At 43.4% G+C, this 19,433-nt stretch overlaps 1 protein-coding gene across 1 annotated transcript in view; it reads right to left on the bottom strand.

Moving 5' to 3' along the window:
- The window catches only part of pkd1a (polycystic kidney disease 1a), a 175,601-nt gene that overhangs the window by 109,710 nt on the left and 46,458 nt on the right, over nucleotides 1–19,433 (bottom strand). Inside the window, exons 5-10 of the mRNA XM_055907434.1 lie at nucleotides 18,609–18,856; nucleotides 16,290–16,550; nucleotides 14,302–14,470; nucleotides 11,290–11,467; nucleotides 2,105–2,319; nucleotides 298–419 (exon numbers count right to left, since the gene is read on the bottom strand). Of these exons, the coding sequence (XP_055763409.1) occupies nucleotides 298–419; nucleotides 2,105–2,319; nucleotides 11,290–11,467; nucleotides 14,302–14,470; nucleotides 16,290–16,550; nucleotides 18,609–18,856 (1,193 nt within the window). The remainder of the gene's footprint in view (nucleotides 1–297; nucleotides 420–2,104; nucleotides 2,320–11,289; nucleotides 11,468–14,301; nucleotides 14,471–16,289; nucleotides 16,551–18,608; nucleotides 18,857–19,433) is intronic.

Here is a 19,433-nt window from a genome sequence, read left to right as displayed (position 1 = left end):
AGAGAGAGGGGAGGAGAGAGAGAGGGGAGGAGAGAGAGAGTGGAGGAGAGAGAGAGAGGGGAGGAGAGAGAGAGAGAGGGGAGGAGAGAGAAGAGGAGGAGAGAGAGGGGAGGAGAGAGAGAGAGACCGAGGGAGAGACAGAGGCGAGGAGAGAGAGAGAAGGGGGAGTAGAGAGTTAGAGGGAGAGAAAGAGAGAGGGGGAGAGAGGGGGGAGGAGAGAAACATATTTTAGAATGACTGTATGAGTGTGTAGAGAGTTTGAAAGTATGTGTGGAGTGACATTGTGTGTCTCCTCACCTCTATGCTCCTGGCTGGTGGTTCAAGGGCGGAGAGCGGCGTGGGGGCGGGGCTACAGAGAGGTCTGTGGGTGGGGAAAACTGCCAAGCCCACCAGGTACACCCCCGCATCAGGAACACGCACTAGAGAGAGAGAGAGAGAGAGAGAGAGAGAGAGAGAGAGAGAGAGAGAGCGAGAGAGAGTGAGAACAGGAAAGAGAGGGAGAGAGAGAAAGTGAGGAGAGAGAGAGAGGGAGAGGGAGAGAGAGAGAGAGAGAGAGAGAGAGAGAGGGAGAGATAGGGAGAGAGAGAGAGAGAGAGAGAGAGAGAGAGAGAGAGAGAGAGAGAGAGAGAGAGAGAGAGAGAGAGGGAGAGGGAGAGGGAGAACAGGAAAGAGAGGGAGAGAGAGAGAACAGGAAAGAGAGGGAGAGAAAGTAAATAGAGAGAGAGAGAGAGAGAGGAAGAAAAGGAAAGAGAGGAGAGAGAAAGTAAGAAAGACAGAGAGAGAATTACACTTCTGTTCCCAACATTAAAGAATCATTAAAAGCTCAGTTATATTCCCCTCAGATGTTCAGATAGCAAGACAGGAGCAGGGAACAGTAATTACTGAAGATACTCTTTGAACAAGGAATTCCTCTGCAGCATCAAACTTCAATTTAAAATGATAAAGAGGAGAGGAGAGGAGAGGAGAGGAGAGGAGAGGAGAGGAGAGGAGAGGAGAGGAGAGGAGAGGAGAGGAGAGGGAAGACAAGAGGGAGAGCCCTGAAGACAGAGAAGAAGATGGAAGAATAGATGTCTCTGTAGTACTACTGGAGAAAACACTATCCTAGTAGTACTACTGGAGAAAACACCATCCTAGTAGTACTACTGGAGAAAACACTATCCTAGTAGTACTACTGGTGAAAACACTATCCTAGTAGTACTACTGGAGAAAACACTATCCTGGTAGTACTACTGGAGAAAACACTATCCTAGTAGTACTACTGGAGAAACCACTATCCTAGTAGTACTACTGGGGAAAACACTATCCTAGTAGTACTACTGGGGAAAACACTATCCTAGTAGTACTACTGGAGAAAACACTATCCTAGTAGTACTACTGGAGAAAACACTATCCTAGTAGTACTACTGGAGAAAACACTATCCTAGTAGTACTACTGGAGAAACCACTATCCTAGTAGTACTACTGGAGAAAACACTATCCTAGTAGTACTACTGGAGAAAACACTATCCTAGTAGTACTACTGGAGAATACACTATCCTAGTAGTACTACTGGAGAAAACACTATCCTAGTAGTACTACTGGAGAAAACACTATCCTAGAAGTACTACTGGAGAAACCACTATCCTAGTAGTACTACAGGAGAAAACACTATCCTAGTAGTACTACTGGAGAAAACACTATCCTAGTAGTACTACTGGAGAAAACACTATCCTAGTAGTACTACTGGTGAAAACACTATCCTAGTAGTACTACTGGAGAAACCGTTATCCTAGTAGTACTACTGATAAAGAAGAGCGTGTAACCTTGGTGTGTTCCTCTGTCTACACCGTGTGATTACGGTGTGTCACAACGGGACTTGATGGCCCTGTTGGTATGTAACAGTGTGAGAGACAGTCGCGGTGGGGGGGACTGCAGCTGCTGTAAAGGAAGAGTCAACAGAGTGGCCCCGCCAAGCGCGCGCGCGCGCGCGTGTGTGTGTGTGTGTGTGTGTGTGTGTGTGTGTGTGTGTGTGTGTGTGTGTGTGTGTGTGTGTGTGTGTGTGTGTGTGTGTGTGTGTGTGTGTGTGTGTGTGTGTGTGTGTGTGTGTGTGTGTGTAGCCTCCTACCTTGGGGGCTGTACTGACAGAAGTAGGCCCGTTTAGTGCTGCAGGGGTGTGAGCTGGGCAGAGCTGTGTGGTCTAGAGACACACACACTTTCCCCCGGACCAGCGTAGCCCGGTCTCTCCCTCCGCCCTCGCCCTCCAGCGCCTCCGAGCCGTCCACCCAGCGCAGCGAGCCTGGAGAGTCCACGTCACTGAGACCCAGCCAAACACCCCGCTCCCTGTAGAGAACACACACATTACAGACACACACACCTTATAGACACACACCTTATAGACACACACCTTACAGACACACACCTTATAGACACACACCTTACATACACACACCTTATAGACACACACCTTACAGACACACACCTTATAGACACACACCTTACAGACACACACCTTACAGACACACACCTTACAGACACACACCTTATAGACACACACCTTACAGACACACACCTTATAGACACACACCTTACAGACACACACCTTATAGAGAACACACACACCTTACAGACACACACCTTACAGACACACACCTTATAGACACACACCTTATAGACACACACCTTACAGACACACACCTTACAGACACACACCTTACAGACACACACCTTACAGACACACACCTTACAGACACACACCTTATAGACACACACCTTACAGACACACACCTTACAGACACACACCTTACAGACACACACCTTACAGACACACACCTTATAGACACACACCTTATAGAGAACACACACGTTTAGAGAACACACACACACATGTTAGCGACGGAGACCACACACACACACAGGTTAGAGAACCGTGACCAGGTGATGTTAAACGTGAAGAGAAGTCAGACCTCTGACATGGCTACTAAAAACCTTCACATTGTATGGACCTCAATGTCCTCTCCTCATAGGATTACACACACACACACACACACGCACACGCACGCGCGCACACACACACACACACACACACACACACACACACACACACACACACACACACACACACACACATACGTCAGTTACGTGTGGTAGCAGAACACTAGGGTCACAGTAAAATCTACAGCGTGTGTGTGTGTGTGTGTGTATATACAGTGGGGAGAACAAGTATTTGATACACTGACAATTTTGCAGGTTTTCCTACTTACAAAGCATGTAGAGGTCTGTAATTTTTATCATACGTACACTTCAACTGTGAGAGAAGGAATCTAAAACAAAAATCCAGAAAATCACATTGTATGATTTTTTATTAATTAATTAGCATTTTATTGCATGACATAAGTATTTGATACATCAGAAAAGCAGAACTGAATATTTGGTACAGAAACCTTAGTTTGCAATTACAGAGATCATACGTTTCCTGTAGTTCTTGACCAGGTTTGCACACACTGCAGCAGGGATTTTGGCCCACTCCTCCATACAGACCTTCTCCAGATCCTTCAGGTTTCGGGGCTGTCGCTAGGCAATACGGACTTTTGGCTCCCTCCAAAGATTTTCTTTTGGGTTCAGGTCTGGAGACTGGCTAGGCCACTCCAGGACCTTGAGATGCTTCTTACGGAGCCACTCCTTAGTTGCCCTGGCTGTGTGTTTCGGGTCGTTGTCATGCTGGAAGACCCAGCCACGACACATCTTCAATGCTCTTACTGAGGGAAGGAGGTTGTTGGTCAAGATCTCGCGATACATGGCCCCATCCATCCTCCCTTCAATACGGTGCAGTCGTCCTGTCCCCTTTGCAGAAAAGCATCCCCAAAGAATGATGTTTCCACCTCCATGCTTCACGGTTGGGATGGTGTTCTTGGGGTTGTACTCATCCTTCTATTCCTCCAAACACGGCGAGTGGAGTTTAGACCAAAAAGCTCTATTTTTGTCTCATCAGACCACATGACCTTCTCCCATTCCTCCTCTGGATCATCCAGATGGTCATTGGCAAACTTCAGACGGGCCTGGACATGCGCTGGCTTGAGCAGGGGGACCTTGCGTGCGCTGCAGGATTTTAATCCATGACGGCGTAGTGTGTTACTAATGGTTTTCTTTGAGACTGTGGTCCCAGCTCTCTTCAGGTCATTGACCAGGTCCTGCCGTGTAGTTCTGGGCTGATCCCTCACATTCCTCATGATCATTGATGCCCCACGAGGTGAGATCTTGCATGGAGCCCCAGACCGAGGGTGATTGACCGTCATCTTGAACTTCTTCCATTTTCTAATAATTGTGCCAACAGTTGTTGCCTTCTCACCAAGCTGCTTGGCTATTGTCCTGTAGCCCATCCCAGCCTTGTACAGGTCTACAATTTATCCCTGATGTCCTTACACAGCTCTCTGGTCTTGGCCATTGTGGAGAGGTTGGAGTCTGTTTGATTGAGTGTGTGGACAGGTGTCTTTTATACAGGTAACGAGTTCAAACAGGTGCAGTTAATACAGGTAATGAGTGGAGAACAGGAGGGCTTCTTAAAGAAAAACTAACAGGTCTGTGAGAGCCGGAATTCTTACTGGTTGGTAGGTGATCAAATACTTATGTCATGCAATAAAATGCAAATTAATTACTTAAAAATCATACAATGTGATTTTCTGGATTTTTGTTTTAGATTCCGTCTCTCACAGTTGAAGTGTACCTATGATAAAAATGACAGACCTCTACATGCTTTGTAAGTAGGAAAACCTGCAAAATCGGCAGTGTATCAAATACTTGTTCTCCCCACTGTACATGTGTGTGTATGTATGTACATGTGTGTGTGTGTGTGTGTATGTGTACGTGTGTGTACATGTGTGTGTGTGTGTACATGTGCACCTCATGACGTGCTATAGCTGAGCTCTGACAGTATAGCTCTGCTGTAATGAGTTGAATATAAAACGACTGTGTTACAATATGAACACTAGTTACAGGATTTACTTCTAAACTGTGTCACGAAACCACCTAGTTTCAGAACCTACTTTTTCCCACTGCCGAGAAGCTCAGGCAAACTGGTTCCTGATCCACTTGAACTCCTGTGCAGAGAGTTCCAAATGGAATGGTTGTTTCTGCTCTCTGGACGTTTGAACGGCACAACAGGCCTTTATTACAGAGCAGAGTTCATTCAAATTATCTCTCTGTCTCTCACTCTTTCCCCTCTCTCTCTCTTTCTCTCTCTCTCTCTCTCTCTCTCTCTCTCTCTCTCTCCCTCTCTCTCTCTCTCTCTCTCTCTCTCTCTCTCTCTCTCTCTCCCCCTCTCTCTCTCTCTCCCCCTCTCTCTCTCTCTCCTCTCTCTCTCTCTCTCTCCCTCTCTCTCTCTCTCTCTCTCTCTCTCTCCAAGTGGTTGTATCTCTTTTGCTCGTTGTTATACACTCTCTTCTCTCGTTACACACTCACACCCGTCACTCTTGTTATTTTTCAAATGTCTCTCCCGCATTCCATCTCTCTCTCTCTTTTCGTCTCGCTTTCTCCTATTCTCGATACACACACACCCGTTCTCCTGTTATTTTTTGAACGTCTCTCTGTATGGCTCCAGCAGCCAAATACTCACATCTGGAGAAAACTAGAACTGAGGAAAATAGAGGGGAGAGAAAGAGAGGTCTTTGTGCCAAAAAGAAAACAATGAAGAAGTGAGTTGTTACATAAGATGGAGGAGAGGAGAGGAGAGGAGAGGAGAGAGAGAGAGAGAGAGAGAGAGAGAGAGAGAGAGAGAGAGAGAGAGAGAGAGAGAGAGAGAGAGAAGACAAGACGAGAATAGAAGAGAGGGGAGGAGAGGAGACGAGGGGAGGAGATGAGGAGAGGAGATGAGGAGAGGAGAGGAGAGGAGAGGAGGAGAGGAGAGGAGAGGAGAGGAGAGGAGAGGAGAGGAGAGGAGAGGAGAGGAGAGGAGGGGAGAGGAGGGGAGAAGGAGAGGGGGAGGAGAAAAGAGGAGGGGAGAGGAGAGGAGAGGAAAAGAGGAGAGAAGGAGAGGAGAGAAGGAGAGGAGGGGAGAAGGGGATGAGAGAAAAGGGGAGGTGAGAGAAGGGGAGAGGAGGAGGAGGAGGGGGGAGGGGAGAGGAGGGGAGAGGACGAGGGAGGAGAAAAGGTGAAAATTATGAAGGGGGTAACACTTTATGCAGGTAGACTATCTACAGATATCAGTAACATATCACCTGTATGTTGACTTTCAACAAGGAAGACTGTAGTCCATCTATACTGAGGTGTTCAACCAGGTAGACTGTAGTCCATCTATACTGTAGATGTTCAACCAGGTAGACTGTAGTCCATCTATACTGTAGGTGTTCAACCAGGTAGACTGTAGTCCATCTATACTGTAGGTGTTCAACCAGGTAAACTGTAGTCCATCTATACTATAGATGTTCAACCAGGTAGACTGTAGTCCAGCTATACTGTAGGTGTTCAACCAGGTAGACTGTAGTCCATCTATACTGTAGGTGTTCAACCAGGTAGACTGTAGTCCATCTATAGATGTTCATCCAGGAAGACTGTAGTCCATCTATACTGTAGGTGTTCAACCAGGTAGACTGTAGTCCAGCTATACTGTAGGTGTTCAACCAGGTAGACTGTAGTCCATCTATACTGTAGGTGTTCAACCAGGTAGACTGTAGTCCATCTATACTGTAGGTGTTCAACCAGGTAGACTGTAGTCCATCTATACTGTATGTTGAACCAGGTAGACTGTAGTCCATCTATACTGTAGATGTTCAACCAGGTAGACTGTAGTCCATCTATACTGTATGTTGAACCAGGTAGACTGTAGTCCATCTATACTGTAGATGTTCAACCAGGTAGACTGTAGTCCATCTATACTGTAGATGTTCAACCAGGAAGACTGTAGTCAATCTATACTGTAGGTGTTCAACCAGGTAGACTGTAGTCCATCTATACTGTATGTTGAACCAGGTAGACTGTAGTCCATCTATACTGTAGATGTTCAACCAGGTGGACTGTAGTCCATCTATAGATGTTCAACCAGGTAGACTGTAGTCCATCTATACTGTAGATGTTCAACCAGGTAGACTGTAGTCCATCTATAGATGTTCAACCAGGTAGACTGTAGTCCATCTATATTGTAGATGTTCAACCAGGTAGACTGTAGTCCATCTATAGATGTTCAACCAGGTAGACTGTAGTCCATCTATACTGTAGATGTTCAACCAGGTAGACTGTAGTCCATCTATAGATGTTCAACCAGGTAGACTGTAGTCCATCTATACTGTAGATGTTCAACCAGGTAGACTGTAGTCCATCTATAGATGTTCAACCAGGTAGACTGTAGTCCATCTATAGATGTTCAACCAGGTAGACTGTAGTCCATCTATAGATGTTCAACCAGGTGGACTATAGTCCATCTATATTGTAGATGTTCAACCAGGTAGACTGTAGTCCATCTATAGGTGTTCAACCAGGTAGACTGTAGTCCATCTATAGATGTTCAACCAGGTAGACTGTAGTCCATCTATACTGTAGATGTTCAACCAGGTAGACTGTAGTCCATCTATAGATGTTCAACCAGGTAGACTGTAGTCCATCTATACTGTAGATGTTCAACCAGGTAGACTGTAGTCCATCTATAGATGTTCAACCAGGTAGACTGTAGTCCATCTATAGATGTTCAACCAGGTAGACTGTAGTCCATCTATAGATGTTCAACCAGGTGGACTATAGTCCATCTATAGATGTTCAACCAGGTGGACTATAGTCCATCTATAGATGTTCAACCAGGTAGACTGTAGTCCATCTATAGATGTTCAACCAGGTAGACTGTAGTCCATCTATAGATGTTCAACCAGGTAGACTGTAGTCCATCTATATTGTAGATGTTCAACCAGGTAGACTGTAGTCCATCTATACTGTATGTTCAACCAGGTAGACTGTAGTCCATCTATACTGTAGGTGTTCAACCAGGTAGACTGTAGTCCATCTATACTGTAGATGTTCAACCAGGTAGACTGTAGTCCATCTATACTGTATGTTGAACCAGGTAGACTGTAGTCCATCTATACTGTAGATGTTCAACCAGGTAGACTGTAGTCCATCTATACTGTATGTTGAACCAGGTAGACTGTAGTCCATCTATACTGTAGGTGTTCAACCAGGTAGACTGTAGTCCATCTATACTGTAGATGTTCAACCAGGTAGACTGTAGTCCATCTATACTGTAGATGCTCAACCAGGTAGACTGTAGTCCATCTATACTGTATGTTGAACCAGGTAGACTGTAGTCCATCTATACTGTAGATGTTCAACCAGGTAGACTGTAGTCCATCTATACTGTAGGTGTTCAACCAGGTAGACTGTAGTCCATCTATACTGTAGATGTTCAACCAGGTAGACTGTAGTCCAGCTATACTGTAGGTGTTCAACCAGGTAGACTGTAGTCCATCTATACTGTATGTTGAACCAGGTAGACTGTAGTCCATCTATACTGTAGATGTTCAACCAGGTAGACTGTAGTCCATCTATACTGTAGATGTTCAACCAGGAAGACTGTAGTCCATCTATACTGTAGGTGTTCAACCAGGTAGACTGTAGTCCATCTATACTGTATGTTGAACCAGGTAGACTGTAGTCCATCTATACTGTAGATGTTCAACCAGGTGGACTGTAGTCCATCTATAGATGTTCAACCAGGTAGACTGTAGTCCATCTATACTGTAGATGTTCAACCAGGTGGACTGTAGTCCATCTATAGATGTTCAACCAGGTAGACTGTAGTCCATCTATAGATGTTCAACCAGGTAGACTGTAGTCCATCTATACTGTAGATGTTCAACCAGGTGGACTGTAGTCCATCTATACTCTATGTTCAACCAGGTAGACTGTAGTCCATCTATACTGTAGATGTTCAACCAGGTGGACTGTAGTCCATCTATAGATGTTCAACCAGGTAGACTGTAGTCCATCTATAGATGTTCAACCAGGTAGACTGTAGTCCATCTATAGATGTTCAACCAGGTAGACTGTAGTCCATCTATACTCTATGTTCAACCAGGTAGACTGTAGTCCATCTATACTGTAGATGTTCAACCAGGTGGACTGTAGTCCATCTATAGATGTTCAACCAGGTAGACTGTAGTCCATCTATACTGTTGATGTTCATCCATCTGTAGACTTTTCAACAGCATATCCCCCCCACCTCCTAAGAGCAGAGCCTCAGCCCTCAGGTTAATGATGGGTGTGGAGCAGTGAGACACACACACACACACACACTCACACACACACACACACACACACACACACACACACACACACACACACACACACACACACACACACACACACACACACACACACACACACACACAGACGGTGTAAACCCTGCTGTACAGTGAGGACCTGATGTCAGATACAATCCTCTGTGTTACAACTCATTTCTTCTGAACTGCTACTAGCGCTGAGCAATTAACTGACATTTCTGTTATTTTCCGTTTTTTTTTTAACAACTTCTTTACCGACGTCGGTTCAATTATAATTGTTTCTGAGTCTCAATGTGCAGTTTCTCTAGAGATACATCAGATCAAGGCCAAACTACGTGATGTAGTAGGGAGTTGTAGTTCCCAACAAACTACGTGATGTAGTAGGGAGTTGTAGTTCCCAACAGGCCAATATCCTACATATTTCATATATTTAAAAATACAAAATGGATCATACGGGGATGATTTCTGCATTTTAAAAGTTACATATCTTGAAAACTTGATTGCTGACAAGCAAAACATTTTGGGGAATATATCAACAATGGACTAATGAAACAAATACCACAAGATTGTTTGTTTAAACAGAAAGACAAGATGGAGGAAGATAGAGGAAGAGAAAAACCAAAACAACCAAAACAAGAAATCATCTAAACAAGTAGTAGAGTGTGTAGTTAAATATGTGTCAAAATAATAATTATATATACAAGTAGTAGAGTGTGTAGTTAAATATGTGTCAAAATAATAATTATATATATATACACCACCGTTCAAAAGTTTAGGGTCAATGTCCTTTAAAATAACACCTACAATATAGATGGACTACAGTCTACCTGGTAGAGTGTGTAGTACACCACCGTTCAAAAGTTTGGGGTCACTTAGAAATGTCCTTGTTTTCGAAAGAAAAGCACATTTTTTGGTCCATTAAAATAGCATCAAATTGATCAGAAATGCAGTGTAGACATTGTTAATATTGTAAATGACTATTGTAGCTGGAAACGGCAGATTTTTAATGGAATATCTACATAGCCGTACAGAGGCCCATTATCAGCAACCATCACTCCTGTGTTCCAATGGCACATTGTGTTAGCTGATCCAAGTTTATAATTTTAAAAGGCTAATTGATCATTAGAAAACCATTTTGCAATTATGTTAACACAGTTGAAAACTGTTGTTCCGATTAAAGAAGCAATAAAACTGGCCTTCTTTAGACTAGTTGAGTATCTGGAGCATCAGCATTTGTGGGTTCGATTACAGGCTCAAAATGGCCAGAAACAAAGAACTTTCTTCTGAAACTCGTCAGTCTATTCTTGTTCTGAGAAATGACGGCTATTCCATGCGAGAAATTGACAAGAAACTGAAGATCTCGTACAGCGCTGTGTACTACTCCCTTCACAGAACAACGCAAACTGGCTCTAACCAGAATAGAAAGAGGAGGGGGAGGCCCCGGTAGACAACTGAGCAAGACGACAAGTACATTAGAGTGTCTAGTATGAGAAACAGATGCCTCACAAGTCCTCAACTGGCAGCTTCATTAAAAAGTACCCGAAAAACACCAATCTCAACGTCAACAGTAAAGGAGGTGACTCTGGGATGCTGGCCTTCTAGGCAGAGTTGCAAAGAAAAAGCCATATCACAGACTGACCAATAAAAATAAGCTTTTGAACGTGTGTGTATATGAATATGTGGTGTGTGTGATGTGGTGTGTGTGTGTGTGTGTGTGTGTGTGTGTGTGTGTGTGTGTGTGTGTGTGTGTGTGTGTGTGTGTGTGTGTGTGTGTGTGTGTGTGTGTGTGTGTGTGTGTGTGTGTGTGTGTGTGTGTGTGTGTGTGTGTATATGACTATGTCTCACTGTAGGAAGCCATAAACAGAGAAACAGATAGCGAGCTACACCAGCCAACTTAATGTGTGACAACACACACACACACACACACACACACACACACACACACACACACACACACACACACACACACACACACACACACACACACACACACACACACACACACACACACACACACACCAGCCCCCCACCCCCTCCTCTTCCCACTACTCACTGTGTGACGTTGTGGGCCAGCAGGAGGCGTAGGGGGTCAGTGCGGACCACGGCCAGGTCTCCCCCTGTGGAGGAGCACTGTCGCCTGGCTTCAGACCAGCTGAACTCCCCTGGAACCAACTGGAAGCACTGGGACGAGTCTGCATGGAACACCGCATCCCTGGGACAATATGGTGTGGCTGGGGGGGGGACAGGGGGGACAGGGGGGGTTGAGAGATCAATGTTATTTGTTGTAAATACCACAACTGTGCTGTTTCTGTGTGCCGTTTCCTTCCAATGTAAGATAATACCTCGTCATGCCAACAAAACGTGATGAATTGAGAAAGAGGAGAGAGAAAGAGGAAGAAGGAAGGACAGAGATGGTGAAAGAACGAGAGTGACAGAAAAAGAGAGAGAGGGAGAAAGTAAATGTTATCTTTTAACATTCTATTTTTTGTTTACTTTCGCTCTGTTGTAGAAAATGTTGACTTTTTCTAACAGACACAAAGTATAATTTTAATTTGGGCTTAATTTGGGAGAGAGAGAGATAGAAAGTGAAGAGCTAGAGAGAGAAGAGAAAGATAGAGAGAAGAGAGATATAGAGAGAAGAGAGAGAGAGAGAGAGAGAGAGAGAGAGAGAGAGAGAGAGAGAGAGATGGATAGATAGAAGAGAGAGATGGATAGATAGAAGAGAGAGAGAGAGATGGATAGATAGAAGAGAGAGATAGAGAAGAGAAAGTTCAAATATGTGACAGCCAGACTAAAGCATTACTTTAAGACTACTAGCCATTGTATTCCAGACAGCCAGACTAAAGCATTACTTTAAGACTACTAGCCATTGTATTCCAGACTAAAATAACGCATCTCTGTTTTTCATCCCCACCCTGTCCTCTAACACCAGCCTCTCTCTCTACCCTCGTCTTCCTCTTCTCTCTCATTTACTTTATTCTCTGGTTTGTAGTGAGGCCAGCCTCTCTCTCTACCCTCGTCTTCCTCTTCTCTCTCCTTTACTATATTCTCTGGTTTGTAGTGAGGCCAGCCTCTCTCTCTTCCCTCGTCTTCCTCTTCTCTCTCCTTTACTATATTCTCTGGTTTGTAGTGAGGCCAGCCTCTCTCTCTACCCTCGTCTTCCTCTTCTCTCTCCTTTACTATATTCTCTGGTTTGTAGTGCGGCCAGCCTCTCTCTCTACCCTCGTCTTCCTCTTCTCTCTCATTTACTATAATCTCTGATTTGTAGTGCGGCCAGCCTCTCTCTCTACCTCCCTCTTCCTCTTCTCTCTCCTTTACTATATTCTCTGGTTTGTAGTGCGGCCAGCCTCTCTCTCTACCCTCGTCTTCCTCTTCTCTCTCCTTTACTTTATTCTCTGGTTTGTAGTGCGGCCAGCCTCTCTCTCTACCTCCCTCTTCCTCTTCTCTCTCCTTTACTATATTCTCTGGTTTGTAGTGCGGCCAGCCTCTCTCTCTACCCTCGTCTTCCTCTTCTCTCTCCTTTACTATATTCTCTGGTTTGTAGTGCGGCCAGCCTCTCTCTCTTCCCTCGTCTTCCTCTTCTCTCTCCTTTACTATATTCTCTGGTTTGTAGTGCGGCCAGCCTCTCTCTCTACCCTCGTCTTCCTCTTCTCTCTCCTTTACTATATTCTCTGGTTTGTAGTGAGGCCAGCCTCTCTCTCTACCCTCGTCTTCCTCTTCTCTCTCCTTTACTATATTCTCTGGTTTGTAGTGCGGCCAGCCTCTCTCTCTACCCTCGTCTTCCTCTTCTCTCTCCTTTACTATATTCTCTGGTTTGTAGTGAGGCCAGCCTCTCTCTCATCCCTCGTCTTCCTCTTCTCTCTCCTTTACTATATTCTCTGGTTTGTAGTGAGGCCAGCCTCTCTCTCTACCCTCGTCTTCCTCTTCTCTCTCCTTTACTATATTCTCTGGTTTGTAGTGCGGCCAGCCTCTCTCTCTACCCTCGTCTTCCTCTTCTCTCTCCTTTACTATATTCTCTGGTTTGTAGTGAGGCCAGCCTCTCTCTCTTCCCTCGTCTTCCTCTTCTCTCTCCTTTACTATATTCTCTGGTTTGTAGTGCGGCCAGCCTCTCTCTCTACCCTCGTCTTCCTCTTCTCTCTCCTTTACTATATTCTCTGGTTTGTAGTGAGGCCAGCCTCTCTCTCTACCCTCGTCTTCCTCTTCTTTCTCCTTTACTATATTCTCTGGTTTGTAGTGCGGCCAGCCTCTCTCTCTACCCTCGTCTTCCTCTTCTCTCTCCTTTACTATATTCTCTGGTTTGTAGTGAGGCCAGCCTCTCTCTCTTCCCTCGTCTTCCTCTTCTCTCTCCTTTACTTTATTCTCTGGTTTGTAGTGCGGCCAGCCTCTCTCTCTTCCTCCCTCTGCCTCTTCTCTCTCCTTTACTATATTCTCTGGTTTGTAGTGCGGCCAGCCTCTCTCTCTACCCTCGTCTTCCTCTTCTCTCTCCTTTACTTTATTCTCTGGTTTGTAGTGCGGCCAGCCTCTCTCTCTACCTCCCTCTTCCTCTTCTCTCTCATTTACTATATTCTCTGGTTTGTAGTGCGGCCAGCCTCTCTCTCTACCTCCCTCTTCCTCTTCTCTCTCATTTACTATATTCTCTGGTTTGTAGTGCGGCCAGCCTCTCTCTCTTCCTCCCTCTTCCTCTTCTCTCTCCTTTACTATATTCTCTGGTTTGTAGTGCGGCCAGCCTCTCTCTCTTCCTCCCTCTTCCTCTTCTCTCTCCTTTACTATATTCTCTGGTTTGTAGTGCGGCCAGCCTCTCTCTCTACCCTCGTCTTCCTCTTCTCTCTCCTTTACTATATTCTCTGGTTTGTAGTGCGGCCAGCCTCTCTCTCTACCCTCGTCTTCCTCTTCTCTCTCCTTTACTATATTCTCCGGTTTGTAGTGCGGCCAGCCTCTCTAACTCAGAGCCATTGATGGACACACCAGAGTTGAAGAGAAACAGAGGAGAGAACAGAATATGAAAGAGAGAAAACTTCACAGGCACTCACAGAGGGAGGACGAGACTGTGTGTGTGTGTTCTGACCTCTGGCGGCCTCCTGTCCGTCCTTAGTGATCCTCCAGTCCACCGCCACACCCTCGCCCCCCCAGCTGACCAGTCTTACCGCCAGGCTCTGATTGGCTACGGTCAGCGGTGGGCAGTGCAGCTCCAACCGAGGGGGCAGAGTCACTCTCACCTCCCTGCGTGCACACAACTGGACCCCCACGTGCATGCACACACACATATTCTGGTAAATTCACACACATCCAAGCATGGGTTCTTGTGTATTGTGTAACTTACAGTGTACAAGACTAAAAAGGGTTTCAGCTCTTTAACATCCAAGGTAAGAACGATAGAATTACCTCTAGAATGATAGAATTACCTCTAGAATGATAGAACGATAGAATTACCTCTAGAACGATAGAATTACCTCTAGAATGATAGAATTACCTCTAGAATGATAGAATTACCTCTGGAATGATAGAACAATATAATTACCTCTAGAACGATAGAATTACCTCTAGAACGATAGAATTACCTCTAGAATGATAGAATTACCTCTAGAATGATAGAATTACCTCTAGAATGATAGAACGATAGAATTACCTCTAGAACGATAGAACGATAGAATTACCTCTAGAACGATAGAATTACCTCTAGAATGATAGAATTACCTCTAGAACAATAGAATTACCTCTAGAATGATAGAACGATAGAATTACCTCTAGAATGATAGAATTACCTCTAGAACAATATAATTACCTTTAGAATGATAGAATTACCTCTAGAATGATAGAACGATAGAATTACCTCTAGAACGATATAATTACCTCTAGAATGATAGAATTACCTCTAGAACAATAGAATTACCTCTAGAATGATAGAACGATAGAATTACCTCTAGAATGATAGAATTACCTCTAGAACAATATAATTACCTTTAGAATGATAGAATTACCTCTAGAATGATAGAACGATAGAATTACCTCTAGAACGATATAATTACCTCTAGAATGATAGAACGATAGAATTACCTCTAGAACGATAGAATTACCTCTAGAATGATAGAATTACCTCTAGAACAATATAATTACCTTTAGAATGATAGAATTACCTCTAGAATGATAGAACGATAGAATTACCTCTAGAACGATATAATTACCTCTAGAATGATAGAACGATAGAATTACCTCTAGAACGATAGAATTACCTCTAGAATGATAGAACGATAGAATTACCTCTGGAACGATAGAATTACCTCTAGAATGATAGAATGATAGAATTACCTCTAGAATGATATAATTACATCTAGAACAATAGAATTACCTCTAGAACAATAGAATTACCTTTAGAATGATAGAATTACCTCTAGAATGAAAGAACGGTAGAATTACCTCTAGAATGATAGAATTACCTCTAGAATGATAGAATGACAGAATTACCTCTAGAACGATAGAATTACCTCTAGAATGATAGAACGATAGAATTACCTCTAGAACGATAGAATTACCTCTAGAATGATAGAATTGCCTCTAGAACGATAGAATTACCTCTAGAATGATAGAACAATAGAATTACCTCTAGAACGATATAATTACCTCTAGAATGATAGAACGATAGAATTACTTCTAGAATGATAGAACGATAGAATTACCTCTAGAATGATAGAATTACCTCTAGAACGATAGAACAATAGAATTACCTCTAGAATGATAGAACGATAGAATTACCTCTTGAACGATAGAATTACCTCTAGAATGATAGAACGATAGAATTACCTCTAGAACGATAGAATTACCTCTAGAATGATAGAACGATAGAATTACCTCTAGAATGATAGAACGATAGAATTACCTCTAGAATGATAGAATTACCTCTAGAACGATAGAACAATAGAATTACCTCTAGAATGATAGAACGATAGAATTACCTCTAGAACGATAGAATTACCTTTAGAATGATAGAATTACCTCTAGAATGATAGAATTACCTCTAGAATGATAGAATGATAGAACTAAATGATAAAAGGTTACCTCCTTGGGTCCGGCCCAGGCGGTGACACTGACAGGGTAGCGCCCAGGTACAGCGTATTTATGACGCGTTGTCATGTCGACCGTTTCCGTAGCGTTGACCCGGGGTGAAAGGTCACCGAAGTCCCAGGAGAGAGTGACAGGGGTCACCGAAGAGAGGATGGACAGATGAGCGGAGGAGTGGACGCTGACGGGAGGGAAAGGAGGGAGTAACGCAGTGAAGTCCACCACAAAGACGTCATGGGCCAACGTCCAACCACATTCCTTTAACCAATCAGAACAAAGTTGGAGTTAGTCCCACCACATTTCTTTAACCAATCAGAACAAAGTTGGAGTTAGTCCCACCACATTCCTTTAACCAATCAGAACAAAGTTGGAGTTAGTCCCACCACACTACTTTAACCAATCAGAACAAAGTTGGAGTTAGTCCCACCACACTACTTTAACCAATCAGAAGACAGCTACAGTTGGTATTACAGTACTTTGTAAATCACAATACTGAGCTGCTACATCTGTCCTGTACGTTACTATGTACACTGCTTTCAGAAAGAATTCATACCCCTTAACTTATTACACATTTTGTTGTGTTACAGCCTTTAAAATGACTACACACAATACCCTATAATGACAAATGGAAATACATGCTTTTACATCATTTTGCAAGTTTATTTTAAATGAAATACTCTAATATATCATTTACATAAGTATTCACACCCCTGAGTCAATACTTTGTAGAAACACCTTTGGCAGCGATTACAGCTGTGCGTCTTCCTGGGAAAGTCTCTAAGAGCTTTGCACATCTGGATTGTACAATATTTGTTCTGTCAAGTTGGTTGTTGATCATTGCTAGACAGACATTTTCAAGTCTTGCCATAGATTTTCAAGCCGATTGATGACAAAACCTGTAACTAGGCCACTCAGAAACATTCAATGTCGTCTTGGTAACCAACTCCAGTGTATATTTGGCCTTGTGTTTTAGATTACTGTTCTGCTAAAAGGTGAATTAATCTGCCAGTGTCTGGTGTAAAGCAGACTGAACCAGGTTTTCCTCTAGGATTTTGCTTAGCTCTATTCCATTTATTTTTATCCTAAAAAAAACTCCCTAGTCCTTGCCGATGACAAGCATAGCCATAACATGATGCAGCCACCCAAAAAAGTCAAACTTAAAAAAGTTGTATATACAGTATATGAAGCGTGGTACTCAGTGATATGTTGTGTTGGATTTCCCCCAAACATAACGCTTTGTATTCCGGACAAAGTTTATTTCTTTGCCACTTTTTTTGCAATTTTACTTTAGTGCCATATTGCAAACAGGATGCATGTTTTAGATTTTTTTTTAAATGTAACAGACCTTTTCACTGTCATTTAGGTTAGTATTGTGGACTAACTATGTTGGAGTAACAATGTTGTTGATCCGTCCTCAGTTTTCTCCTATCACAGCTAGTAAACTCTGTAACTGTTCTAAAGTCACCATTGGCCTCACTGTGAAATCCCTGAGCGGTTTCCTTCCTCTCCGGCAACTGAGTTAGGAAGGACGCCTGTATCTTTATAGTGACTGGGCGTATAGATACACCATCCAAAGTGTAACTAATAACTTTACCATACTCAAAAGGTACATTCAATGTATTTTTATTTATTTATATACACATCTACCAATAGGCGGCCTTCTTTGTAAGGCATTGGAAAACCTCCCTGGTCTTTGTGGTTGAATCTGTTTTGAAATTCACTGCTTGACTGAGGGACCTTACAGATAATTGTATGTGTGGGGTACAGCGATGAGGTAGTCATTCAAACATCATGTTAAAGACTATTATTGCACACAGAGTGAGTTCATGCAACTTATTATGCGACTTGTTAAGCACATTTTTACTACTGAACGTATTAAGGCTTGTCATAGCAAAGTGGTTGAATAGTTATTGACTCAAGACATTTCAGCTTTGCATTTGAATTAATTAGTAAAAATGTCTAAAAACACAATTCCACTTTGACATTATGGGGTATTGTGGGTAGGCCAGTGACAAATCGCAGTGTGTTCCATTTTAAATTCAGGCTGTAACATGTGGAAAAAGTCAAGGGCTGTGAATACTTTCTGAAGACACTGTACATGTACTAATGTAAATTGTTTTCAATAATAAAGTCATCAGGAAGTTATAACAAAAACAAGGAAGTAATCAGGAAGTTATAACAAAAACAAGGAAGTAATCAGGAAGTTATAACAAAAACAAGGGAGTAATCAGGACGTCATAACAAAAACAAGGAAGTAACCAGGAAGTTACAACAAAGAAAAAGTGATGAGGAAGTGGTTAGCCAGTGTCCGTCCACCTTCATGACGTGAGGCTTGGTGCAGGCAGCAGAGCACTGAGCTTCACTGATGCGGTTGGGTTCATAGTTGGTGCTGCAGAGACACTCCCTCCGGGCCCCCAGGCCCCCGTAGCGCTGGGAGGCCCCGTAACACATAGAGTTACACTCCTCCCGGGAGAAGTTACCCGGCGTGGACGAAGAGAAGATGACCAGCTCACTGCCTCCTCCGCTGTGGTCACTGTCCTCCAGACAGGCTGCATAGTTCAGACCTGGTTAATCAAGACATTCAGCAATCAACCAATCAATCAAGCAATACATCTAGAAATGAATTAATTACAACAACTGTGTATACTGTCCTCCAAACACACAGTATAGTTCACAGATCAATACTGTCCTCCAGACACACAGTATAGTTCACAGATCAATACTGTCCTCCAGACACACAGTATAGTTCACAGATCAATACTGTCCTCCAGACACACAGTATAGTTCACAGATCAATACTGTCCTCCAGACACACAGTATAGTTCACAAATCAATACTGTCCTCCAGACACACAGTATAGTTCACAGATCAATACTGTCCTCCAGACACACAGTATAGTTCACAGATCAATACTGTCCTCCAGACACACAGTATAGTTCACAGATCAATACTGTCCTCCAGACACACAGTATAGTTCACAGATCAATACTGTCCTCCAGACACACAGTATAGTTCACAGATCAATACTGTCCTCCAGACACACAGTATAGTTCACAGATCAATACTGTCCTCCAGACACACAGTATAGTTCACAGATCAATCAATTCAACAACTACTGCTGTGTGTGTTTCCCTGTGTGTC

The sequence above is a fragment of the Salvelinus fontinalis genome, chromosome 40, assembly GCF_029448725.1.
Source record: "Salvelinus fontinalis isolate EN_2023a chromosome 40, ASM2944872v1, whole genome shotgun sequence".
In the NCBI taxonomy this organism is placed as follows: Eukaryota; Metazoa; Chordata; class Actinopteri; order Salmoniformes; family Salmonidae; genus Salvelinus; species Salvelinus fontinalis.
Note: the sequence above shows the minus strand (reverse complement) of the source record. Positions and strands in the feature narration are given on the sequence as shown.